The sequence below is a fragment of the Trichoplusia ni genome, chromosome 18 (genome assembly GCF_003590095.1).
Source record: "Trichoplusia ni isolate ovarian cell line Hi5 chromosome 18, tn1, whole genome shotgun sequence".
Lineage (NCBI taxonomy): Eukaryota > Metazoa > Arthropoda > Insecta > Lepidoptera > Noctuidae > Trichoplusia > Trichoplusia ni.
Window position 1 is genome coordinate 8,131,713 of NC_039495.1, and position 27,232 is coordinate 8,158,944.

Sequence of the window (27,232 nt, forward strand, 5' to 3'; positions counted from 1 at the left end):
TACAACTGGTATTCTCCTGAATATTTCAAGATACGCGGCTGCTGCGACAATCGCTAGAGCGATCGTTCGTGCGCGGCAATCGAAACAATGCCAGCGACAATTCTGCGGCGGCAAGGTCACTGCGCGCTTGCCGCGAGCAGTCCGATCTTGGATTTTGACTGCATTATTTTTTTCCTTTTCAAATCGACGGTAGACAAAAGTTCTCGTGCTCAAATTGGGCTGTTTAACGGCTACTAGGTATTATTATAATGCAACAGGTCATCAAATGTGTAGTTGAAAGGGAAATTGGGGCAGTGGGCAATAGTGCTGTGAGCAAAATTTCATCGAGAGTAACATACTCGCTAGGATGTTTGGGCAAAGATTGCCTATTTTATAATCCTGTCGGTTGACGGCTTTTCGGACCAAGAGGCACTCGCCAACAAGTAGGGTCTATTGAGCGGTCTGGGACACGTTTTTTTCGACTCGTTTTCGTTTCGTTATTGTAACTTGCTTACACACTGAAGCGCATGTTCACTATTTTTTGTTTTCTTTTATCTTTTAGCCTTTTCTCAGCTTGTAGTCAATCTTCTGGAGGTGCGGCCGGCTGTGTAAATTTATCACTACGGACTTTCAATGGGCGCCCATTAATTGCATTACTAGCGTTTTCGAAAAATAAAAAAACTAAATTTACATTCTCTTTCGGAACCATAGGCGATTAGAATTTTCGCTATATATTTCTTTCCTTATGAAATTGTTATGCGTCCCTCTGCCTCGCCCCTCTGCAGGGGTAATCTTTAAAACGACTAAATGAATTCAACAAATTCTCATTGCTAAGTACCTAGGGGGAAAAACTCAAAAAATGCTAAAAAAATATGAAAACACGTTTCTATTTCTGAAAAAAAAACCTTTATTTTCTGAATCATTATCATTTGGCAAATCAAGTATCTAACCGTATGACCATCAATTATCATACGAGGCATAACTAAACGATTAGCGGTGAAATAATCAAACTTCACTTATACAAAATGGAGTTACAATTACAGAATACAATCAATTATTATTTAAATTGGAAGATAGCTTTATTGTGGCTCTGTTGAGACCGTAGACTCGAATTTAAAACATACTCTTTCATTCTTAATTACAATAATGTTCACATTTTTATGCTAACGTTACTTAAGGAACTAGATTCTACATTTCAAAAATTTCTAAAAATATGATAAATCATTATTTTTTACTTATAATAAAGTCCTTGTGGCAGTATCAATTATACAGCACTAAGCAACTAATAATGATTATGGTAAATACATCAATGCTTCTATATCAAGTCGACGGCCCAACAAAAGTGAACAAAAAAGGAACTCAACCGCTCAATAAATGCTCAAAATTATTTTATACATACCCTACTTATATCTAAAAATATAAATCTTACAAGAATGTATCGTAAATCACAGATTTCTCTACAGTAAACGTTTGATATTGTAAAGTTTAATAAAATGTACGCCAAGTTTAAATGTATTGTAATCAAAATGTGTGTCCCGTATTAAAAAAGGCAAAGAGATCTATTTATAACGGCTAAGCTAGTCAAAGTGCTGCTAATTCTAAGAAGTGTGTAAATGGCTCTTGAATAATTATATATCAATATCTAGGAATACGTCAGGTAGATAGTTAGATCTATTTAAGCTATACATGAACTACATAAGTAAAAAAGGATAATCTAATTTGGCCTTTTCACCGCCACAGGAAAAGTTCTTAGCAACTTATGTTACTAAAAATCAATGTGACGTACAAGACGCAATACAATATAAGCGTTTTAAATCGCCAAGCGATGATAACTACAAAATTCTGACTGTTATTAATACTGTATCTACATATTAATATTGATTGTTCAAAATAGCACAATAAACACCTAAACACATCACTGGGTTGACTTGTGAATGTCTTTTACGATTACTTTAGGTTCAATGTTTATGATCTCGCTCAGTTTCTTGAGTGTGAAAGGGACCATTCGGTTGCAGAAGGACATCAATGTCGTGACATTCGCGTATTTCTCTAAGGGCTCCGGCCGAGTGTTGTAGTAAGAGTATTCTTCGTCACTGCTAGAGTCGCTGTATGGCAGTTTAGTTGTAGACTTCTTGGCTACGGACTTATACCCGGGCAACTTCGTGGTTGATTTCCTTGCTGATCGCTTTGTTGGTGTAAGGGTATTCTGCTCTCTCATTCTACTTGCAAAGTCTGTGAGTTGAGGCGAGTATGGCGTAGTGGTGTACCTGAGCGGGTGCGTCGAGTGAACCGCATTATGATGCGACTTCAGATCTCGCAAGTATTTGAACCCAGTGTTACAATGGTCACAGTTATGTGTCTCCCTTGTGTCGAAGTGTAACTTAAACAACGCGTAGTTCACCTGTTGATTCGGATGTGCTGCATTGTGGTGATCCTGCAATGATTTCACATCTAAGCGCAGATGGAGGCAGATACAGCATTTGACGACGACATCGCCCTTCTTGGCAAAGTCAGGCTTGACTGAGTTATGTGAATGAGTGTCGGCGTCTGCCTCGGTGAACGCCTTTTCACAGACTAAGCATATTAGTTTAGATGGGTCATCGTCTTGTGCTTTTCTCTTTGGAGAGTTTATGATAGGTCCTTCGGAGGGCATTTCTGTTAGCTTCAAGCGTACTGGCACGTTCGGGTGCATTCCCTGCGTGTGGTTGATGACGCTCTGCCTGTAGCTGCTGAAGTCGCAGTAGGCGCAGGTGTAGGGCTTGAGGTTGAAGTGCTTGAGTATGTGTTCCCTCCAGGCGCTATGGTGTTTCGCCTTGAACCCGCAGTAGGTGCATGCTCGCAGGCTGGCGTGCGGCTTCTTGCGCGCCGGCTCGTCGATCACCAGCCGCTCGTCATCACTGTCCGCGGCGGCTCGCTTCCTACTCATCGCTTGATCGGGAGTAGGGACCCGCTCTTCGTATCGCACAACAAGCAGAGAATTTTCCTGTTCTACATTCTTTTCTGGTGTCGGAGCATTTGTGTAGGGTATAACAGAGGAGCTTTGCAGTTGTTCTCTCTGAGTCTGTAGGATGGCGGTCACCCAGGCGGCGCGCATGGCCGGCGCGCGGACCGCTTCCTTCGGGTTTGACGGAACATCATGAGTTTTACAGTGGAACTGAGCTTCATGGTACGTCTGGAACTTTTCTGAACAGTTGTTGCAAGACCACCTACAATAAAAGTACATTGTATAAATATATTGAAGCAAGTTGATTAACAATTTTACAAATTCACAATAAATACATGAAAGCAATGTAAGGCACAGCAATATAAAGCGAACTTATCTAGTACTTACCTTATTTTATTTAACTCCATTTCCAAATGATCTCTCATGAGCGCCTCGTCTCTTTGCAGAGCGTTACACTTGGGGCAACAGAACATCATATTCTTGGGGGCGCCAAACGCGCCAAAAGCTGCCTCTAGGTCTGCGAGTGTGAACGTCGTTTGAAGTTCAACGGGTGTTGTGGGTGCGGTCGAAGGCCCAGGGGTCGGTTTTTCTACGACAATCTTCTGTTTAGCCAAATTAGTCTTGTGCTTTTCGATTATGGCTGCTTGGTGGTCCAATTGGGCTTGTACCCAGGTTTCAATGGAACTGTTGATAGGTAGTTGTATCGGATCTGATTGCCTGCGATGCTCTGACGTCATGTGGTCGTTGAGACCTTCTTTGTGGAATGCTTTGTACGTGCAGAGAGCACAACCCCATCTGAAAAATATATCAAATTATGCTGTAATATGGTTTGTTAAATACAAAATGAAGTAAATGTATTTGTTAAGTAAGTATCATTTAAGCTAGTACAGTATTGTCTGCAGCGTTGATGAGTTTAGTGGGTAAGGCGGTTAAACTAAGCCACATATTGTGTCTGTTACAGTTAGATTATATGATATGATACGTGTGCGTGCGATTGACAGCGATTGGTTATTAATATCATGGAAGCTTGAATTAGTGTGGCAGTGACACGGAATGCAAGCTTTACGCTATATTCACAAGGGTCATTTATTATTAAAAATGTAGCCTAAGCCGGCTTACCTGTAGTTCTATACTTACTTTCTATATTTAAGCTCTTCATACAAGTGTGACTGCATGGCTTCCCTCGTGTCCTCCATGACGACGCTGCACAGCGGGCACTTGTACTTGATACCATTAGGCGCACAGAACACGCCATACCGCTTCCACACATCGTCCACCGTCACCGCGGCGCCCGGGCTGGCCTGGTCCACGACCTCCGTCTTCACCAGGTTGAGGTCTACAGTGACCGGAGTCCGCTCAGGAGATCGGACCGGAGACACTTGAGTCTCAGTCTTGATCTCCGGCACGTTAGGTCCCATCTGCTGCCGTTGTTTCATCCACCGCGGGACTCCACCCTCGTCCGGCAGCGACCCCTCGCGGTAGTAGTAATGGATAACTTCTTCAGCCTCGTTAGCGTGTGAGTGTGCTAAATGATTATTCACATTTTCGATGGCGGACGCTCTGTAGGGACAGTGCGCACATCGGAACTGCATCTTAGACTGGTGGAGGTTAAAGCAGTGGTCGACGACCTCCGGGCGCAGCATGCTCTTGAAGCTGCAGAGCCCGCACTGCCAGGGCTTGAGGTCCATGGTGGGCGCGGGCGGGGGCGCGGGCGGGGCTGGCGGGGGCGCGGACCGCGGACCCTTCAGCTCCTCGCGCACTATCATCAGCAGGCCCGTGCTCTGGTGGGTCTCTGTGAGGTGTCTCTCCAAGAAGTCGCGCTTGTAATGGTAGTAGTGACACTTGGAACAAGCGTATAACGTGCCGTCATGCATTCTCAAGTGTGACAGTACTCGGGGAGCGGTCAGCGGCCGCGAGGTGTCGAGGGTCTGCGTCTGCGGGCAGTGAACACAACGGAAATTCGTATTCCCAGAATGTAGAGCTTCCCAATGACGTTTGAGCATGGCCTCGTCGACGGAGATGTAGGTGCAGCCGATAGCGCCGCAAGTGTTGCGCTCCCTCGCCGATATCTGCTTGGGGTATCGCGCCGCCACCTCAGGCGCCATGGGGACGCCTACAAAGTTGGCCGGCTTCAGTGAGGGCGGCGGCTCGGGCTGCTTCTTGCCGACGCTGGACGAGCTGGAGGCCAGGTTCACCATCTTGTCGAAGTGCTTCTCGTTGGTCTCGAGGTGCGGTACGGGGTTGACGGGCGCGGTCTGCGCGACCGGCTGCTGTTGCGCGTGGAGTTGCAAATGTCGGAACATGTTCAACCGCACTTTAGTACTGAACCCGCACATCGCGCAGTACACTAATTGGTCTAGAATAGGATTTATAGGTAACTGGTTTATTTCATGAGGCATGAAATGCCGTTTTGCTGTTTCTGTGGCGCTTGACCTTCTTTTCTGGCCGTCTTGTTCTTGAGCATTAGAGGGACCAACGTTTAACGCTGTTTGGGCAGGCATTGTCAAATCCTTGTCCTTGTGTACAGTCCTTACGAGTTTTTTAAGGCCGACCCCTGATAAAAAGTTTACACCCAGATCTTTGTCACCGTGACTGGTTTTGTAATGCTCCAGAATAGCATCTCTGTCCTTAGCGTGGAATGAGCAATGTGGACATTCGCAGGGCTCGTCTTTGTTCTTATAACAGTAGTACAGATGCTTCTTCAGTCCTTTCATAGATTTGTAAATCTGCATACACTTGGGACACACGCTTTGTTTGTCTATATTTTGTGAGTTCGGTTTGGGAGTAGAAAGAGAGGGGTTTTTCTGATGACTAACGGAATTTTCTTCATCGGAGAGGTCTACCGTTTCGAATGATTGGTTCCGCTGTTTAGGAGTGGATGTAGCATCTTCGTCGTCACTGTCCAACACGACTATTTCAGCTTCTATCAACCTGGTATTATCCGCAGGTTCTATTTTCACGGAGACAGGCTCTATTTTCGGCAGCGGATCAACCGTAGCAATCGGTACTGGCTCTACAGTGACTGAGATATCAATCCTTTCTTGAGCTTTCAGCTTATCTTCTGATAGTGTATTCGTACTGTCACTTTTAGTGACGGTTAGATCGCTAAGTAACTGTGGTTCAATGAGGGCTGTGACTGAACGCAGTCCGGGATCATGTATCAGCCCAGAAGCGTCTAAGGCATCAGTTTCATGGTCATCGCGCATGGGTGCACTGAACATTGCGAGTCCTATAAGTTTTTCGAGGTCTAGCGAGCGCTCTGCTTCGCGCGCCGGGTTTTCCTTGGCTACTGTCGGAGCGACATCTTCTGTCGCTACCTTTAATTTGTTCAGGAACGCTAAAGGCAGTACTCTGAGTTCGTTGGAACCCTCCTGAAAAGAGATAATCATATATTTAAGTACTTTTTTTGTTATTAATTGCACTTAAGAGGAATAAGGACTCATAAAAGAATCTCTGATATGCGACATGCTCAGAAGCTCAAGAAGACTTAATTAACGTTTAAAAATGAAGTACAGGGAAAGCAAACAGAGTTACAAGAATAAGAAAAAAAAAGGAATACATTTTTAACAGACCACCATGACCATGTCTGTCAAAAATGTATTACACTTTTTCTGTTCTTACAACAAAAAGTATTCTATTCTATTATCATTATCTAATTCTAATATATAAAATTCCCGTGTCACGATGTTAGTTACCGTACTCCTCCGAAACTTTTCGACCGATTTTTATGTAATTTTGTATACATATTGGGTAGGTCTGAGAATAGAACAACATCTATTTTTCATACCTCTAAGTGATAAGGGTTGCTCAAACTTAAAAAAAATATTTTTATTCTTTTGACGAAATTGTTTGTTTTGATTTTTTTAATAATGTGGCATTAACAATACAAACAACTAGAAAAAAATATTAGGCAAAACAACGTTTGCTGGAGCTAGTTTTTCTATAGTATTCATATAATTGAACATACCTTGTTCGTGATGATCCGTACGTATGTTTGAGGTTGCTTCGATGGGTGTACCACAGAGTAGTGAGTCAGCATCTCGGTCTCACTCTTAGCACCGAAGACGCACCACGTACACTGGTACAACTTCAGCCCGTGGGATTGCATGTGTTGGACAAGGTCTGACGGTGATTTAGCTCTTAAAGGGCATAGCTGTGAAGGAAGTGTATTTCGTCATTAGTGAGGTCAAGCTGTGGAAACCTATTGGTAACTTAGTAGACCCTGTAGTCTTAGTTCGATCTCACGGCACGAACATTTAAGAAATCCGGCTATCGTGTTTCGAAAGGTAAATGATATTGTGGGTCCAACGCCTAATCTCTTTCCGGTCGAGTCGAAGCTTTGACAGTGGACTGCGACTGACTGAAAGCTCGACGGCTTACGGCCAAAGTCTTTACCCAACATTCAATTAATCAACTTAGCACTTATGAATGGCATAACTTTGCTAGGACTAGACTGGTATCAATCTTCTTCTTCCCATATATAAAAATGAATTACAGTTTGTTAGTCGCGCTAAAACTCTAAAAAAAATGTCTGCTTTGTTCTGATCGACTCTTAGGCGGTACGTGGTTCGCCAGGACAACTAAGTAAGCTAGTTACATCATTCCTTCATACTCACATAGCAAGGATGACTAGCGGCGTCGGCGTGCCTTTGTTGTAAATGCTCACTGAATTTTTCCGGAGTGTAGGTACGGAATTTGCAGACTTCATCCAATTTCGCTGAAATACAGATAAAAAGCGATGTTTAAAACGTTGCTATTAATTTCTGGTTTGTGAGAGGGGTAGGCGCGATTGAAAATATAGTCGCCTGTAGGTACCAAACTCGAGCAAAAACTATAATTTCGTAAGGATATATCATCACTTATACACAACTGAGGTAACATTAACTATCTGACTACCCTGAAAAGAAATGTTGAGACCAACTCAACTAAATCCCGATATGAATCGGGTGTTTCCAAAAGCTATAAAGAGAAAGATGAACGGAGACGTATAAAAGGCCTTCAAGTTATGATGTCTCTTGTCTTAACATATTTTATACATTACATATTATTACTGTATTATTTCTAGTAATTGGATATTAGTAAGCCTGCAGGCAGTTTAAGCACAGGCTTTAAGTTGTACTTGATTGAACTGACGTTCAATTTTAAAGTATCGTCAATCTTTTTGAATTTAAGTTTCTATTTAAAACAGATATTTACCATGTTTGCAGACGTAATACGGCACAGCTTGTTCTCGTGTCAACATCTGTTCGGTAATTGTATTTGGTTTGGCAGCTTTCGCCCGCAGCACGGTCGACGTGGCGAGGCATGCACCGTGGACCCTGGTCATGTGGACCCCGACAGACTGACTCGCGGCCGCCCGGTAGAAACACTGTCCGCACGCGTACTGGCAGTGCCCGTGAACTCGGAACACGTGCATCACCAGGTCTATAGCATTCCCCATCGCGTCGAAATCACAATAGCAACAGTTCAACGCATCAATACCTCCTATACGCTGATGCGTGTTAGCATGCTGTAAGGCATCTTCAGCGGAATCCGATGTAAATGAACAGAATCGACCCGCGCACTTATAAATGTTAATCAACTTCTCTCGGACCAACATTGTTTCGAGCACAACGCGGTGTTTCTTTGACATCACGTCTGCTTGCACTTCCTCATATTTAAACGGACCCTTGGATGTCTTTTTCTCTTCTATAACTGGGTAGGATGGGCTCGGTTGTGGAACGTCAACTGGCTGCGCGCCCAAGCTCATAACATTCTGTATCACTGGCAGTACTGTTTGAGAGCAGTCTACTGCAGAATTATCACCCGATATCAATTCTGACAGTGGTCGAACGTTAATGTAACTCTTAGTCGAGGCCGGACTACTTCCTGCCAATATCTGTGGATTTTCCTCTCGGTAAACAGGGAAGTTATCAATATGTTTGTCCAGATAGTGTTGGAGACACTCCTTGAAAGGATGCGTTCCCTGCGGTGTCACAATAACTTTACATACGTAACAATATCCATCCCAGTTTTCAGAGTGCTTGGATTGCACATGTTTCTTCATGGATATCAATAGAGTGGTCTTGAAGTGATTATCTTTCCCATTTATGCAACAAATGTATTCCTTAGCACCTGTGGCAGTGTAGTTTATTTTGAAATGTGGGTAATCAAGAATGTCATCGGAAGCTTGGCTAGATTCCTCATCAGCGAGTGAAGCTAATGTAGACTGAGATTCATCCATTTGTGGAGTTCTGTTTACTTCAGCGTCATCAGATTTTGCCTCGGCACCGAAACCTTCATCCAAGCCCTCTTTTTTAATTTTTATTGCTTTACTTGATTTTTTCCTTAGCATTTTCGGGGTGTCACTAACACTATCGTCAGCTTCAAAAGTTATTTTGGACTGGATATTTTTAAGTGCAGCCACTGCCCTAGGGATTATGACCTCAGGTTCACTTGCGATATTTTTAACAGTAGGCGAAGCTGTCTGAGCTTGATCTTGCTTTGAAATCTGCTGCTTACTGCGTTCAGCAGCGTTGCATCTGCGCAGAAATAGTTTGAAATCCTTTTTAGACATCGCCGCTAAATTGATGGTATACACGGCTGTTTCGTCATCATTATGTCGTTCAATTACATGAGTCTTTAAATTTTCTAAAGATATTTGTATAAAATTGCATTTCCCGCAAAGGTAGCCAATAAGTTGGCCAGCTAAATCTGGTGGCGGAGGGATATCCAGGTTGGATGGGCATCGATTTTCATTACCACCGTTTGTACAACAATCGTTCTTATATTCCCCAGTATGAATACTTACGACATGCCAAAAGAATGTTTCTAGTACAGAGCTATTGTTTGCAAACTCTTTGAAACAGAAGAGACAAACGTATTTTGATGACGGTATCTGTCCGACGACTTCAAAATCAAGGTCTGTGCACTGTTCGATTACTTCCGCTGCGACTTGCGGGGCTACCCTCGACAGAGGAATCTCGATGTGCGGGTGCTCATTCTTGTAGTGATGAACTATGTCTCCACCGCTGTAGGGACATAACCGGCACGGATACTTGGACTCATTCTTACGGAAGCAGTAATTTCTATCTGTAAAGCAACTCAAATCCGTTTGGAAGCTTTGCTTCGCGATTGGTGCGTCTTGTTCTACTTTCGAGTCTGCTTTTTTCTTTTTATGCTTTGGTTTTATTATCCCATCTTGCCAACCACGTCGTTTCCGCTTGGATTTCTTTTTACCATCTGCCAATAACTCACTACTGCCACTGATGCTCTGCGATGACGCTATTGAACCAAGTTCTGAATCACTGCTAGTGTCATATCCATCTTCACTTGCTTTTTCAGTAGCGGTTTCAATAGAGTCTGTTTCAAAAGCATACGGGTCTGATTCTTTGCTCAATCTTGTTTTGGATTTGGGACCAGGTTTTTGCTTAACTGTCTTTTCTGGTTTTTCTATTTCAGGTGAACTTTCAACACTTGTTTTAGTCTTCGGTTTAGGGCCAGGCTTTTTCTTTATCTTTTCAGATTGCTCCGGTATTTTTTCAGGAGTGCTTTTAAACTTTTCCAGTACTACTATGGGCTCAGGTTCAGGTAGAACTGTATCTTCTTTGTTTGTTGTTTTTTCGTCCACTAATTTAGCCATCCGGCACATTCTTATGCCTGAAGTAGTATTCAAAATGTCCTCCTTGATAAACATTTCTTGTATGTCTTTGTATAGTTTCACTAACTCACGTGGTGGTTTCTTAGTTTTCGGTTGTGTGTCTGCCGCCGTGGCTGTAGCTCTTGTGACTCGTTTAGTTGCTGGTGCTGCTGCTCCCTTCGCCTTACCTTTGTTTTTTCGTGAAAATTTACCCCTTCGAGCAGGAGTTTTCTTCTTAGGTTTGTTTTCAGTCACCGGCTGTTCCTCGATCACATTGCCTTCTTCGATTTTCTCAGCATCCAAATCTGTTGTATTTTTCTCATCACCCTCGTCATCTGCAGGTTGTTTTTGGTCTTCCTTCGTAGGCTCCTTTTCGGGCTCCTTTATATCTGATGCAATAGGGATTGAAGCCTCACTGTTACTAACTGGTAAATCATTAGGCTGACTATCATTCTCATTTTCATCATCTGATACAATTTCACTTAGTTTCTCCAGCTTTTTCTTAATTTTTTCATTGTCGCCCGATTGATCGCTCAACATACTCAGAAGATCTTTTATTTTAGATTTATTTTTCAAAATTGATAGCAAACTGCCGATGGAATCTAAGTCTGTACCTTCTGGCTGTGTTGAACTAGGTTTAGGTTCAGTAGAGTCACTTGATGTTACATTCGTTTCGCTCTGCGTTTCATTAGTGCTATCAGGCAAGCCCTCTTTCGGCGGCTTTTCAAAAACTTCATCAGTGTTTATAGTACTGTCTGGTGTCGAACAACCATCTACTTCTTGTTCTTCTACTTTGGCTGAATTAACATCTTTATCAGATTCGCTAGTCGAAACAATATCGTCATTAGGTTTTTCCACCTCAAGTGGCTTGAATAAACTAGTTTTAGGCACAGTTTCATCTTCAGATATCATTTTTTCAGGGCTTTTTGTTGTTTCAGTTTCGACAACTTTCTTTTCTGAATCGTTGGTCTTCGATTCCTGGGTTTCGTCTAAATCTTCTTTAGATATTCTATCACCCGAATCAGCATCTTCAGTTTTATTAGAAACACTACTTATATCTGTTAAGAGACTATGTTGAGAATTGTTCTCATGTGCTTTTGGAATATCCTTGACATGCTGGAACGCCTTCGAAAACTCCTCAGCGCTTTTACTAGCACTGTCTTCATGAGGACTAGAAATATTCTGCATCATATTTTCAAGAGTAATTTCCTTTGTAAAGTTATTACCAGATTCATTCTTTGACGTGTCAAGATCGTTGTCAAGGTCAGCAATAAGTGCATTAATATTATCGATGACGGGATCTGAAACGACGTTATCGGAAAACATTTCTAGCTCTTCTAAACCAAAGCTTGAAACAATGTCCACAGCATTCGGCTTCAAACAAACGCTCTTTTCTTTAAAAGTCGTATATATACTTGCGTTAGTTTCCGAAACACTCTTAACGTTTATGGTACTAACGGTATCCTCTTTATCGCTGTCAGATTCAGAGTCATCAATAATCAGTCTCTTTCTTTTCGTCTTCGTAGAGGTTTCTAGCCCAGACTTGGCTTCCTGATTCCTTCTGCTCGACCGTGTTAGTCTTTTTTCTGTGTTTTCCTCTAATAGACTTTCGTTTTTGTTTTGTTTCTTTTTCCTGCCTGTTTCAGAGTCACTTGCTACATCATTATCAACATCATTGTTAATTTTTTTCAATACAGTTTTATTTTTACTAGCTTTGGTAGTTTCTTTAGCCTCCTCCGCTGAGGCAAGTGTAGTACCTTTGGTTTTAATTTCTTTATTTTTCTCTTTATTTCCTTGAGCTGTCCCTTTTTCTGTTGTCTTTTTGTCTTTCTTCTCGTTATTTTTCTCCTTTTCGTCAACTTTTGTAATAGTCTCGAGTTTTTTGGGAGGTTCCACTTTAGCAGGTTGCTCGACTTTTGTAGGAGGCTCGGGCTCAGGTTCCTCTACTCGTTTTATTTTTGGTATTTTATAATTTTTTACTCCATAACCAGACGTCATTATAGCACCCTTAACAATATTGTCATTAGAGTAGACTATTCCACTTTTTCGAATGCGAGGGTCAAGACTGCAAGAGTCGGATTTAGTTTTCGCATCGTGGTCTTTCCGCATTCTTGGATCTCGGTTATTTTTTCTTGGAGAATATTTCATGTTTATAAGTTTCAGAGAATCATGCACACGTTTTTCCTGTTTCTGTTTGTCATAATTATCTTTTCTACTGCGATTATAATGGTCAGAAGAAGTTTTAGATTTCGTGTCAATGTTTCGTATTTTACCAGTGTCAAATTTACAGAACGCATTAGCAGGAAACCTGAATGTTTTAAAATCAGCCTTTATTTCTTGGAAGCTCCTGTTTTCTGCAGCACTGTGAGTAAGATCTCTTCCCACACTTGACGCTCTTTTAAAACGATTTGATTTTTTAAACACATCCGTTCTTGGTGTTGGTTCTTTATTAAAACTTCGTTCTTGACTAGGCGTATGGACTAAGGATCGTCCTACACTCGCTGCCCTTCGTCGCCTATCATTAAAGTTTTGCTCGAATAGTTGTATACCCTTGCCGCGTTCTAAGAAGTTTTGAAACGTGGCGTTAACACTAGTATCGATACGAAATGAGCGACCAGCATGAGATTGAACTGAAAGAGTATCTTCTGTGTCTATTGACGAGTTTCTCCCGACGCTTTGTGCTCTAGATAAGTTCCGAGTAAAGGTATCTTCGGTATGCATATTTCTATTAACACTTTTCTCACGGGCATCGCGCCCAACACTTCTCTCACGCCCCATAATTCTCTCTCGCCCAACACTCCTCTCACGACCCACACTTCTCTCACGACCAACACTCCTCTCGCGTTGGTGACCAGGCTTGAATCCTCTAGATTCGTTATTGAATCGACTTCTTTGTCTTGGGTCATTTTCAGAAGCCTTGGACATAGCACCCACATTTCTATGTTCACTTCTTGACTGGTCATTTCGCAACTGCTGACCACTTCGTTCTGGAGCAAAATATCTATATTGGCTGTTTCTGCCATGTTCCCTTTCATTGGTATGATATGTTTCAGATCCGCTATACGGTTTCTGCGCTTTATAAGAATTGTCGCGAAAGTATTCGCGATCCTTATAAGAGCCACGATCTCTATCTTCATATTGGGAATTCGTGTCATAATCTTTTCTTGCTAGTCTTGGGTCTTTATTGTATTTATGGGTGTTTAATTCTGACCTGTTGAATTGATTTGGGGTTTCCGTTCGGCCAAACGAATGGTTAGGAGTTTGCGAACGTTCGCGTACTCCAAACGGATGGTTCGGTTTTGATGGACAATCATTTCTTCCGAAAAAATGTGTTGTCGTTGGTGGACAGTCTCCAGCACCAAATGAATGAGTTGGAGTACTTGGACATTCACTCCTACCAAATGGATGGCTCGGAGTGGTCGGGCACTCACTCCTCCCAAAGGAGTGATTTGGGGTAGGCGGACATTCACTCCTACCAAACGGGTGGCTCGGAGTAGAAGGACAATCTAGTCGCCCAAAAGGATGACTTGGCGTAGAAGGGCACTCAGACCTTCCAAACGGATGCAGGGGTGTCATAGGTTTTTCAAGTCGACCGTAAGTAGGTGACATCATTGGTAAATCAGACCTTCTGAAAGATGACGAAGAGGACTGAGAGCCCTCTCGTTTATTATGATAGTCACGGTTATCAATGCTATATCTATCGTTTCTTTGGCCTTTGTTCTTGTCTCCAGCAAAAGAGTCGTTAAAACGCATACTTTGAGAAACGTCACTAGAACTCCAACTAGCGTCTGCGTGATCATCAAAGCGGGATTTCCTTTCAATGGGTTGGTCAGCTTTATCCCAACGTGACTCTCTAGTAGCTGAGGTATCTCTGTCGCGAGATTCGAAAGAAGAAAATGTTGGCACGTAAACGTGTTTGTTTGGTTGGTCACTTTCAAAAGATTGTTGGTGGCTAGGTGTCATTTCATATGATCTAGCGTTTGGTGTCAAAATAGTATTCGTAGCTGTTGGAGTAGTTTTAGGGTATGTCCTAGATGTACCCTCTATGTTGCCCGGACTAGGGTATTGGTTACTAGGCTGAGCACTCGAGTCCCGTCTTGTACGTGGATCAATTAATGGTTTGTTTGTCTTACTTTGATCTAATTTTGTTTCATTTCTTTTCTTATCACTCATTAAATCGTGTTGTGAGGACACATTACTGAATACTGCAGGAGTGTTACTTTTTGTAGGTAACATTGGCAATGTTCTCATGTCCACGTCAGCTTTATGAACTGGTACTACTTTGACGGGGTCTGCGGGTATTATAACTGGAGGAACTGAGCCGACGCCACTAGCATCATCATGATCAGGTGATTTTGGAACAAGGTTGGTTACTACTTTAGTCATAATGCCGTCATCAACCTCACTATTTGAACTGTCTTCATCGTATGATAGTGTAGGGATATTAAATCTCTCACATTCTTTTTCGGTTAACTTCAGACTAGTCTTTTTCATATTGTCATCTTTGGCAGACGACGAATCATCTAAATATAGCTTAGAGGTAGCAGTGTTAGTAGTTACAACCTTTTCCTTGTATTTCTCTATTGATATTCGCTTTTTCGGCAATATCTCCTTGGCACTTGCCACCTTAGTGAGTTTAGGCTGGTGCAAATGTGGAGTAGTTTGAGAGCCAGGAATAGTAATTGATTCGCTTAAGATCTCATTCTTAAGAGCCTGTAGAATGTCTATCTCAGAAACTTTAGTATCCGGAGGTCTGGAATGGACAGTTGGTTCATTTAATAAAGGTATTTGAACAGAACTCTCCATTTTCTGAAGTTCGCCTTCGATTACATCGATATTCTTATTCATAGTAGGGGAAGGCGTTATAGAAGCGGAATCAGTTTTCGTTTCACTAGTTATGGGTTTATAAAAGTTTGCTTTGTTTTGAACTGTTTCTTGCGGCATATCTTTAGTCTGTTCATTATTTCCTTGTGAGACAGTTTCTTTAGAGTTTTGATCGCTAGATTGTTCAGTATTGGTATTCGTGGACAAAGTGTCATCATTAATATATACCACATCAAGATCTTCACTTAGTCTCGTTGCTCCTTTAGTGTTTTTAACTTGATTTTTGTTAGTAGTAGTATCAGTTTGCTCATTATCAGTACTTTGTGTAATATCACCTTTATCAGCATCTAATTTAATTGGCTCTTTCTTGGAACCACTTTTTGTTTCATCCTTAGTTTTGTTTTTAGTTGGGCTTGATTTAAGAATTTCTTTACTAGAATCTTTGTCATCCTTTTTACTGTTGCTAGTTTTAATTTCTTTATCTTCACTTTTCTGAGTCGTTGTTGTACTGTTTTTCTTGGGAGTAGTATTTGCTTCATCAGTTCTTTTACTTTCTTTATCGTACATTTCTAATTCCAAATAGTCTGTCTTTTTTGGCATTTCTACTTTAGAATCAGAGTTATCAGAATTTAGTACAAGACATATTTGGACTTTTCGTTTACTTGTGTCGGTTCCACCCTGAACCTCGGTTTGCTCTTTGACTACTAAATTACCGTATATATTTTCAATGACTTCACTCTCACTGTCAGATAGTTCGCCTTCCTCAATTTCTTCTTTCTTTGGTCGACTTTTCTTTTTATACGATTTTAAAATTAAGTCAGATATGTCCTCTCTGGCTCCAGTCTTATGCAGTTCATTAAGAATTCTCTTTCGTAAGTCTCGTAACGTATCGATGTCAACGTCATCATCACGACAATTTAACATTCTTTTAAATATGTCTTTATTAGCCAGAGTACTTAAACTGTGTTCAGGAACATCCAATGTTATGTTTAAACGGCCAGAGTTATCCGATTCAATCTTCGTATGAGACTCTTTTGACGATCTTTTTCTCTCTCTTTTATTGTAGGCAGGCGAACGTCGTCTTGGTGATCTACGGGGTGATCGTCTGCTAAAAAGAGGTTTTTCGTCTTTTGACTCCGATGTTGACCATCGCCTTGAGCTACCTTCGGGAGACACTAAAACCCGTGTGTAATTCCTCTTTGAGCCTGATGAAGGAGACACTTTTTCATCACTTGTTTTACTGGATGTGCTACGTACTGGAGATGATGAAGTAAGGTTTGGCCTTCTCTGAAACAAAGCTGGTTCCTTAGAACCTGTTGTTTGAACATCTTCCAATTCGTTAACTCTTAAAATTTCGGGTAGTGTCTCCTGAACTTCCTCTTTTTCCCGTTTGACAACGGTTTTGAGCTTATTTCTAACAGCTTCTAAATTTGACTTTTCTTCAGCCGTAGGAGGATCTATAGAAAATCCAGGAACACCACCTTTACGAGAACCCGTTTTCTTTTCTCTCTGAAATAAATAACAACTGTAAGTAATTACTCACTCAAAGATTTTTCTATATTTGATATTTATATTTAATCAACACAAACCTGTTCGACTTTAGCATACAAATTCAGAAGAACTTGTTCACATTTCATCAAATTATCCATTTTCATTCTAGAAAAAAACAAACAGTCATATAAAATATTTATACAATTCAGTTAACAAGTTAAGTGCTATATAACAATTAAGCTCTATGGATACAGCATCATTATCGGAATAAAATAGTAGCAAATTGGATAGGTTTAATAAAATAATTTCTAAAAACCTTTTGCTCTTGTTCAAAAGCAAATCTCTCAAAGATCGAATCTTATCGAGTTGTGCTTGACGAGGGTTTAAAGAGCATTGATTCGACTCCTCCAGTTTGTCTATCATGCCATCCAAGAATGGTATGTAGTTCTTCATTTCGGCTAGTTTCTTCTCGTATTCCATTTCCATTTTTGCAGCTGAAAAATAATTGTAGTATAATGCAATGTTCAAAGTCAAAGAAGTTTTGATGAATAGACTATGATTTTTATAATAACTATCGTGAGACTGATTCGACTCGCGATCCCGCCACGTCAGCTCATGATTAAGGACTCCGGTTGGGTCCGAAACTAGTCGGGCTACCCCGATAAATACGCGTGACTAAACCGTTACATCATTTAATAAACTATTATTTCGTAGTAACAGAATTTTAATTGTTTCAAGAGTTTAATTCTTCAAGCCTTCGAGACTTAAAATCAAGAATCAGTATCAAAAAATCGTACCGACAACTTTTACAAACAGATACCGTTTTGTGGTATGAAATACACAAAAAATACACATTAATTACGGCACCGTTTGACAAGAGGATCAAGTCGGATAATTCATAACTCACAGAGAACAATAGAAAAGTCAGTTATTTATTTAACTGGCTACGAAAATAGAATTACATGTTGGAATGGATACCATGCACTGACTAATATGCGTTAGATTTTTCAAATATATCCCACTTTCAAAATGTAGAAATTTACTTTGGTTCTCTTGCAATAAAACAAGCAGGCTTTCTTCAAATGAAAAATAAAATAATAGACTAGTTAATTGCGTCCTACTAACTACACAAAAATTTGTAAAGACGAATTGCATTCAAGTATTGGTTTAAAATTGGAAACGAATAATATTATAAATAACAATATGCAATAACCAGACGACTAGACTAATCTCAAAAACAAACTTGTTTATATCTGTGTACAAAAGTAGCAATAATATAGTGCACAAGGTGTACACGATATAACAAAGCCATACCGACCTATGTCCACCCCAGGGCCTAGAGTCGTCAAACACCACCCGTCTGCGCACGACATGTAATTTTGTCTTTAACAGGAGATGAAAACTACAGTTCAATGAAGAATTAAACTAAGTACTAGCCTGCTATCTCCGCGGCTTATTAGCAAGTATTCGAAAAGCATCCAATGATTAGATATGTGGTATCAAAGAAAACAATTACTGAGTGTACCGGTTGTTATGCTAAAGTATCAATTGTTACAATCGTACAACACTTGAGATGCCTCGAACAGAAATACTCCGATAGACCTTAATTGAATCATTTGATTCATCTTACTTCTGAAATTGCTTTCATAACACACGACTATAACTGAGTACTTTATTCGTGATTGCAACTGAATCCGAAATAAGTTTATCAATTAGGTTTTAAAATATGACTAATGTATTTGTCCTAAAACTGCCTATTTATAAATCGTGAAACATATTTTAATCATACTCTGGAATTGTAATCATTTTCGAGCGTGTACCCTGAATAAGTTAAATCTATACTAATACATAAAGCTGAAGAGTTTGTTTGTTTGTTTGAACGCGCTAATCTCAGGAACTACTGGTCCAAATAGAAAAATTACCATTCATCTAGGAAGGTTATAGGCTATATACCATCTCGCTGCGACTAATAGGAGCGAAGATACAATGGAAAAAAAAATAGGGCAGGTATAAATCATAACTTATATTTTCTAACCACACGAACGAAGTCGCGGGCAACAGCTAGTTTAATATAAAATGTTTCAGTGAACCATGGATGAAGGACTAGTAAGTACTTGCCAGTTTCTAACCAGACAGACCAAATATCTGTCTAATTGGTGCTTTTATATTTGCTAACCACTGATGGCAGTTCTGCTTGCCTGAATATGTGAATGTTTCGCTTCAATTACGAAAGAATCATATCATGGTAATGTTCTAATCCGAAACAATCGTAGTACTAAGAATATTCGTAGAATAACGGCCGAAAAATTGGTTTTTAAATATAGGGCCGCTGTAAACACAGGAACATAAAGGCGAAGCATCTGGATTGCAATGTGGTTGGAGATGAGTAAATTCACAATAAAACGTAACCGATAGAATAAAAGTCACGATCGTTAGCATTGAGGGAATTATCGAGAAGAGAGAATTATAAACAGTAGAAAATCGATTATTCTAATTAGGCTACTAAATAGCACTTATCAGAAGTCAAAGTAGAACATGTGTGGACAGCACCCTGATCCCGCCGTGAAGAAGCGGAGGCGCAAAAAACTAAACAGTACACAGTAGCACACCTCGTTGTCTTTCAATTGACAACAAGATAAAGTGTAAATCAAATGTAGGAGCATACCAATTGAACAAGTTTTTGACTTTTAAGTTACAACTCGAAAGACCAAGGTCAGCGGGGAGACCCATCACCCCGAGAACCCGTTCATGAGTCTGTATTTGAATACATTTAAAACATTTTACTAGTTATTATGCACGTTCGAACTTACAATGCTCAGTCTATATTAATGACTATAGAAGAAGAGGAATTCTATGCTTATATTTGCATTTTAAGAACAATGGGATCACCCACGTCTTCGTAAGACGTCATAGTAAACCAATTTACTAAGTTAGAATATGAATTAAATCTTTAAAATAAAGTAACACTCCCCAGTAACGGTTAAAAAATAATGCTTTAGCGATCAGGATAGACCGTATATTCATCATAGTTATGTTATATGAACAATGATAAATAATGGTTATTTCTTATTTGGTCATATCCGCTTCAAGTAGGAGTAACGCACCGCTATGCAAGAGCTCGAATTCATACCGCAATCGGATGTGGTTTTCATTAGTCTAAACACAGCGTGCCTATCTTTTCATTATGATCTAATTTTAAAATACACGAAAAGTCCGCTGCGAGGGGTAGGACAAACCGCGACGTACATCGCCAGTGTTTACTATCGAGTTAGATTGGACTTTTGCTAACATAAACAAGGTGACGTCAGGGTCACCTTATGTCTTTTCTCGGGGTACGTGTTCGTGCGCGATTGTTAAACCAGTATAATAATAACACGGTAATAATATCCACAGTATTGTTAGTCAGCCCTAACTTTGAAATATCTACCTACAATACCGGTATCGTAAACATAGGGGAGACGCGGTAGCTCGAGTTTCTTTGTTAGTCAATGACAAACTTTCGTGAATATTCATTCAATAATAAAAAAATGTGATTTTTGGTTACTGGATGTAATTTAAAAAAAATCATAAATATTCGACGGAAAGATATTTATAGGGTATTATTAATAAAAAATTACTTGGTATAACCAAATATTCAAAAAATATCCAATGACACCCGCTCGCCGTCTGTTTGTCAAAAGAGGCGTGCGCTTACGCGACTAGCTTAAATGTCCCGGGAGTAGGTAGTACCTATACTCGCAGGCGGCGTTCGTTCTAATATAGAATAATGTTGGTATTTATATTATTACCCTGGCAATACTAAACACTATGTACTAAAACTTTATTTTTTTACCACGACAACTAACATTAAGAAAGATATACATATTTTAGTTTCATGCAAATACTTTTAGCGACATAATATTGTGGTCTAATGTCTTGAACACTATTTTAGTCTGTATTGTTTATAAATTACCGCACTCGGACTTATTTTTACACTCGGTTAATCGGCATACTAAGTGCATGACGTAGTGGTATCAAAGATGTGGAATGTCTCAAAATCAACACGTGGCATTACATCTACACGGACAAACAACCAAGACAAAAGCGTAAAATATTTTTATTTTTACCAAAAAGCACTAATTTACACAAAAACACATAAAATGATGTAAGATCTAAACTAATTAAAAACTAATCGATAATTCAAGACATTTCGTATACCATTGACGAAATTGTGGCAAATAATTTTAACGTATTACTTTTTTCAAGTGAGTTAAAACGTGTTAAAACTGCTAAAAACAATACACGCCCTTACATTAAAAAGACCTCAGTAGGTCCACTGATTAGCAACTTTTAAGTGTAAAGTCAAGATTTTGAATCAATTTAATTGATATTCACGTCTGGTAATGATTTCATCTGATTATAATTTATTCACTATTTCGTACGCTCGTTGTTGCAGTTTGCCAAAAAGTATTCTTTCACACAATTTAAGAAGTAGTTCCTATCAATGCTACCTATATGTTAGTACTCTTGATCGTCGCACATTAAATAATTACCATAAATATTATTAAGAAGTCGAAGGAAAAAGACCCCTACATAAATATTAATAATTAGTTTTCAGTGCCATCAGGAGTAGAAATTAAGTAAAAATAACTAACGCTGCTCAGGGGAACGTAAATTGATTAAAAATAAGATGTTAAATCAAGGTAAACTGGCAATGCTTTGGCGATGGAAAAAATATTTGCATCATTTAGAAAAGACAAAAAGAAGACGTACCGCGCATAAAAATATTCAGTTTTAGTCGAAAACTATTACAAAAGTCAAATGATTGCTAAACTCTTAAAAAAATTAACAATATTACGTGAAAACAGCAACACTGCTAAGGAGGAAAAATTGCGACTGGCAACACTGGGAACTAACTAATTAACTCATTCACAAACTACACTACGAAACGAAATTGATTTTAGTGCGCAAATGAAAAAACAACAAGATCACAAATAAGTAGGTATGCATACATACGCAAAATACAAAACAGTAATGACGAAACGTAGATAAATCACTTTGTGAAACTTTTAGGTTAGGAATACAGAAATAATTAATTCAATCTATGCCTCTTCAAAATGTCCGATTTGCACATCTTCATTAGTTCTTGAGTAGGTAGTGACTAAAGTCAAACGGAATTTTCCACACGATCAAATTAAAGGGCGATGACCTACCTTCTACACTAACTATTTCATATTATTATGATGCACACAACATAGAACACTCGTACGAAAGTCAGGGCGTGTCAATTAAATTTTAAATATTAGACATCACTCGAACACAATAAATACGTAAGTTTTCGCAACAAAATGTCCTTCATTGACATTATTCACCGACGACGGCGTAGTGCACAAAGCATCTTGCGTTTCTCGTGTAACGTCCCCTTCTCACCGTAGCGTAGAATGAAATGAACACGGACGAAACAAAATGGCGACGCATGGACTGCGCTTCCAACTTCCAAGCTCAAAATATCAATAGCTACAATGAATTAAGACTTGTGCACATTTTTACCATTGCTCAAATACAGTAAATATGTAATGACAAAATGTGACGTTATCAGTAGGTTTTATTTATTTTTCTGTTACCTATTTATTTTGATAAATACTAGCAAGCCGGAAATGGCTCCTACTTGGCCTATCGAATTATCTTTTAAAATGTTGCAGTACGTACGACAATCCTTTGGATCATATCACCCTAATATTTATATCTATGAAGATAATTAGAATAAAGGTAATTTAACTTAAATGATCGAAAAAATTACTTTAACTTGTCAGCGACATACCTTTTCATCCAAGACATTTTTAATATACGGCCGATGGCCAATCTTGATCCGCTTGAGCAGCTAACAAATAGTAAAAAAAGTAATTAGGTAGCAGTAAGTATCCGATACCTGATATATCACAACATGTACCTAAGTACCTACATACACCTAGCATATACGTCGTCGATTTAATGAATACTTACATAAGAATGATGAGTTTTATAAGCCTACAACACGACGTTGTCTATTTCTGAGGCAATCACAACGTACTTATAATATCATACGAATATTCTGTTTTCACTCGGTGTTACACTTTAATAACAACATGCAGAACAAAGATCGGTAATCAATAAGAAACGTTCACGACGCCATCATGCATGTGTTATTAACACCGCGTATTAGGTTAAATTACGTATTCAAAGAATCACTAACCTTCGAAAAATACAATAATTAAATCAACAATTTTAGACTTCTTTATCGTGCACTCGTTCGGGTATCGTGCATTTTGGTTCAAATGCAATATGCATTAATACTAGACTAGTTTAAGATCCTGTTTCTCTTTGTTCAGTTTGTTCGTCTCTCTCGGGCGCGGATGGCGACTGCTGACGGGTTCGTATGGCGCATGAACAACGACCCACGCCCCTCCGCGTCGACTAGGGCTCCACCAAACCGATTGCGTTGGAAATGTAAGTCATTTCATTCGACGGACGCCCGTCGTGGTTGCTTAGCGGGTGTGTCGTAGCTACGCTCGGTTACTTAGATCCCCTGTTGTATTTCTTCTTCCCGACACGTCGCCATGACTTTTTGTGCATACTAAGAATACGTGACACGTTTTTGAATATTCGCGAGTTTTTTTTCATAACTTAGGTAGGTATTTGTTTTGTAGCCAGTCAAACTTAATTTTAAATAGTATCAAAACTGCGTAGTTTTGTGGTACTTTTCGTTATGTCATCACATCTGTCAAAGTGATAATGAAGAAATTGTTGATTTGTTGGTTTAGTGAAATTATTGAGGAACCATCTAGTCCTCAGTACATTTAAGTGATTATTGACGGTATATCTGATAAAGGAACACGTGATGAAATCATTTTTCGGTACAACCTAAATAAATCCTTAAAATATGTCCTTGATATAAAAACATAACCTATCTGTTTATATTCGGTAATCATTTTACTTTCGTCGTTGACGTCGAAGGCGTTATAACAAAAAATAACATTTGTTAATATGGACTATTCAGTGTTAAGCATTAGTGATAAACTTTCCGTTTCGCTACAATACACGGTGACTAGATCAAAATTACCAAAAACGATTGCAAAGAAGAGCTTTCGGAAATTTTATCAATTCATCAAAAAATAGTGAAATAGTGTTATATTTAAGTAAACATAACTCGACATCATTTTCTAATGGTTGGGGTAATAGTGACATTAAAATAACTCTTGTATGACTTGTATCCCCAATTTAATCTCGTTATCCTATAGTCTCTCCCAGTCCTTTCGAGCTGGCTAAATGCGTTGACCAGCTGTTATGAAAGCTGGTAATTTACTCGTTTTAGATAAACCTTACCCAAATAAATGATATATCTTTCCGTTGGAAGATAGTGGACTCGTCAGATACTTACGAAATTAATATATTAGTCCTTGAGAGTTTCTTATATGTTAGATAGAAGATCGTTGCAGGATACACGTTGAAACATCCGTGTTGCCTTAGTGCGATTTCCAAAAGGGTATATGGGTATGCATTTTTATCCAGCGATGGGCAATAACTATTGATTCTATGTGTTTATAGAGGTAAACTCAAAAATATTAAAACCAACCGCAACTACAGCTCCCTGTAAAATCTTTCGATGAGTAAGTTCTTAAAGCCTAAGGACCAAGATTATGAACTGAGGAGAGAAACCGCATTATATTTCAATTAGAAACGAGGAGTAGCGTACTTATTCAAGTAGAAGTAGGTATTAGGCAACGGTATGGGAGCAATTTGCGGAACAACCGACACTGTCGTTATAACCCTTGCAATAAAGAGTATAAAAACTCAACCACGTCGGATATCTTGTACATACTATAAAGATTATTCGATATTATTTTATTATAATACTCCTTACAACAATAGCAAAGATCCTTTGTCGACTCAAAGACGACCTCTTGGCAACAACCTAGTAAAAAAAATGGAAAAAGCTGCCGCGTCCGTAATTGTCCTTAGCACGTTCAAAGCCACTGAAAAGGATCGGTATCGGTAAAGTTCTGTCATTATTTTTATCGTGTAGTTTCTCTTAATTTACGCTCTAAGATAGGATTTTAAAAATCAACATCTCTGCAACCCGCATCCGCTATGCAAATTTATTTCAGGTACAACAATTGGAATGCTATTTCTCTAAAAGGATAAGTATATTAAAAACAACTTAAACAACAAACGTTTGTACGCAAGTTACATACCACAGTATGTTAAAAAAAACCATGTCTCAAATGATTGCTGTTGCATTTTAAATGCAAATTCGGCATGCATTAGATTAAATTAAGCTTAGCGACAAAATCGATCGACTTGACTTGGAGGTGTGACGTGCTCGTAACACGAACAATAATGACAATAAAATTACTATTGGAAACTTACCTACATAGGTACATGTACAAAGTTTGGGATCGTGCAAACATTGCGTAATGATTTGGGGAATGAACTCTTAAAAAAAGGTCATTGTTGATCATCAGTATGACTCGACGTCCCAATTGCAATCCAATGCAAATATGAAAGCAAGATACAGGATAAAATGAAACACCTTGACCAACTAGTTCCAGTTTGCTCCTTAAGTTATGACAACAGTCGCGTTATGGCTAAATCATTACTAATATTATAAATGCGAAAGTTTGTAAGTGCGTGTGGTTGTTGATACTCATTCACGCAAAACCCACTGAACGGATTTGATCAAAGTTTGGTACACAGATAGTTTATATCCTGGATTAACACTTCAAACATAAAACCGGTTTCATTCCGATTTTATGTTCTCGTGGGATCATTTCGACTTGTAGGCGGAGGCTGGCAACAAGCTAGTAGTAACTTAGCACAAACTATCATTTTTTTACTGTTTTCTACAATTTCTACCCATTTTTGGACTCTAACCTGAGGACAACATGAAACCTGACAGTTGGCAAATGGTAGGTTGTCTCGATTCTTTGGAAAAGGAATGAAAATGGTAAAATTATACCATAACTATTAGCTGCAACTTCGACCGATTTTAAATTTAAAACTAATTTAAATAAAAACCAAAACAGATTACTACAATGAATAAACAGTTCCCCGAAAGGCTCAATTAATCAATACGCTAAAACGGTTCCTAACTTTGAAGGGTTAGAATTGGGTCCCGCAAATTACCGCAAGACGATATAATCTTCTCAACAATATCAGTTTAGTGGCAGTACATAGGCGAGGACTAAAAATAACACGGTTGATAGCAAATGTGACCGCTTGGTGAGATGTTTGGAAAGAGTTCAAATTTTTGTCTTTTATCGCTATGCTAATTAAATAATCAGTAAAAGTAAGGACGATGTTGTTAGAACGAGGTCAATATAACTTGTGTACGGAAACAACTTCATCATGATAGTTATTCCACGATGAAATCGTATTGATCCCGTAGAACATGGTAGGTACACTAGTTACGTCAGAAACGATTGTAGCTAACGAGCGTGTCATGGATTTCTAGACTTAACTATCTATTATTCAGTGTGCGGCTACGGGCTACCTGTATCAAGGTTATTTGTGTATTGATCCCGCCCGTTCGTGGCTACGGCTTACTGCGCAGGTCCGCGCATGTAACGATGACGAAATTGAGATAAAGAGAGGCACCCGGGCGAGCTGCCAAGAGCCCGTTTCAGTTTGCTCGTAACCGACGTAGGGTATACACGTATCGCATTTTTTTTTTCGCGTCGTCTGTCACGAACCTGTAATCAGTGTACAATTAGGAAGTCAAACATTACGGTATTTTCTATGCGTAGTGGTATTTAATGTGATCTTTAAGATTCTCGTTGGTATTGGCGTAAAATTGTTATAAATTATAAGTGCAACAATATAATTTGCGGTTAAAAGTGAACGTTTAATTTTTCGTAACGTTAGAGTATTTTACACTTGTATCGCCTTCTCGCGTAATGCTGTTCATAATATAAGGATTTCTTTTGGCTTGCTAGTGTAAATATCACATCACTGAAGGATGCACAGTACTTCTTACGCACCTTTACACCTAAAAATTTTGCGAATTTTGTATGCTTATTGGTAGTTATAATTTTTTATGCCTGATAAGCAACCGAAGCTAATTGTAGTATTTATGTAAGAAAGGAAGGTAAACTGAATAATGACGACGAATTCGAAGAACACTGAAAAAGTTATTTACATGAAAACCAAATGTAAAAAAACTTAATTTAAATAAAAATAAAGATTTTACAAAATTGTATTTTTATTTTGTAACAAATAAGAAACACTCCCATCTCTTACAGAATGGTTGGATGGTAACTCATTAATATAGTTGTGGGATATTATCCCATATACAATCGCCCACTTCATTGTGGCGATATAAATTATTGTTATTCTCGTGAGGAACAAAATTATGGTAGTAT

At 39.2% G+C, this 27,232-nt stretch overlaps 1 protein-coding gene and 1 long non-coding RNA gene across 6 annotated transcripts; one reads left to right on the forward strand and one right to left on the reverse strand.

Moving 5' to 3' along the window:
- Positions 1–866: 866 nt before the first annotated feature.
- Positions 867–23,209, reverse strand: LOC113502899. 5 transcript variants are annotated; one of them, XM_026884651.1, is made up of 10 exons: positions 22,049–23,209; positions 17,173–17,350; positions 16,955–17,021; positions 12,299–16,874; positions 8,120–12,253; positions 7,540–7,640; positions 6,891–7,076; positions 4,061–6,294; positions 3,311–3,718; positions 867–3,185 (listed from the first exon to the last, which is right to left on the reverse strand). In XM_026884651.1, the coding sequence occupies exons 2-10, from the start codon at positions 17,340–17,342 to the stop codon at positions 1,895–1,897; spliced, it is 13,167 nt and encodes a 4,388-aa protein (XP_026740452.1). In that variant the 5' UTR covers positions 17,343–17,350; positions 22,049–23,209; the 3' UTR covers positions 867–1,894. The 5 variants fall into 5 exon arrangements, with proteins under 5 accessions (XP_026740452.1, XP_026740450.1, XP_026740451.1 ...); XM_026884649.1 differs by having other exon boundaries at positions 8,120–16,874; positions 23,068–23,209; XM_026884650.1 differs by having other exon boundaries at positions 8,120–16,874; positions 22,839–23,209.
- On the forward strand, positions 22,540–27,067 carry LOC113502901. The gene is made up of 2 exons (XR_003401389.1): positions 22,540–22,604; positions 23,204–27,067. It is a non-coding gene; the product is annotated as an uncharacterized LOC113502901 (long non-coding RNA).
- Positions 27,068–27,232: the final 165 nt, after the last annotated feature.

What these genes read in the sequence shown, in the direction of transcription:
- LOC113502899 (XM_026884649.1), bottom strand. Translation starts at nt 17,342, where the DNA reads ATGGAAATGGAATACGAGAAGAAACTAGCCGAAATGAAGAACTACATA. An exon ending in TGTATGCTAAAGTCGAACAG is followed by an intron (nt 16,875 to 16,954) that starts GTTTGTGTTGAT and finishes TATTTATTTCAG; the next exon opens with AGAGAAAAGAAAACGGGTTC. An exon ending in GTATTACGTCTGCAAACATG is followed by an intron (nt 7,641 to 8,119) that starts GTAAATATCTGT and finishes TCTGTATTTCAG; the next exon opens with CGAAATTGGATGAAGTCTGC.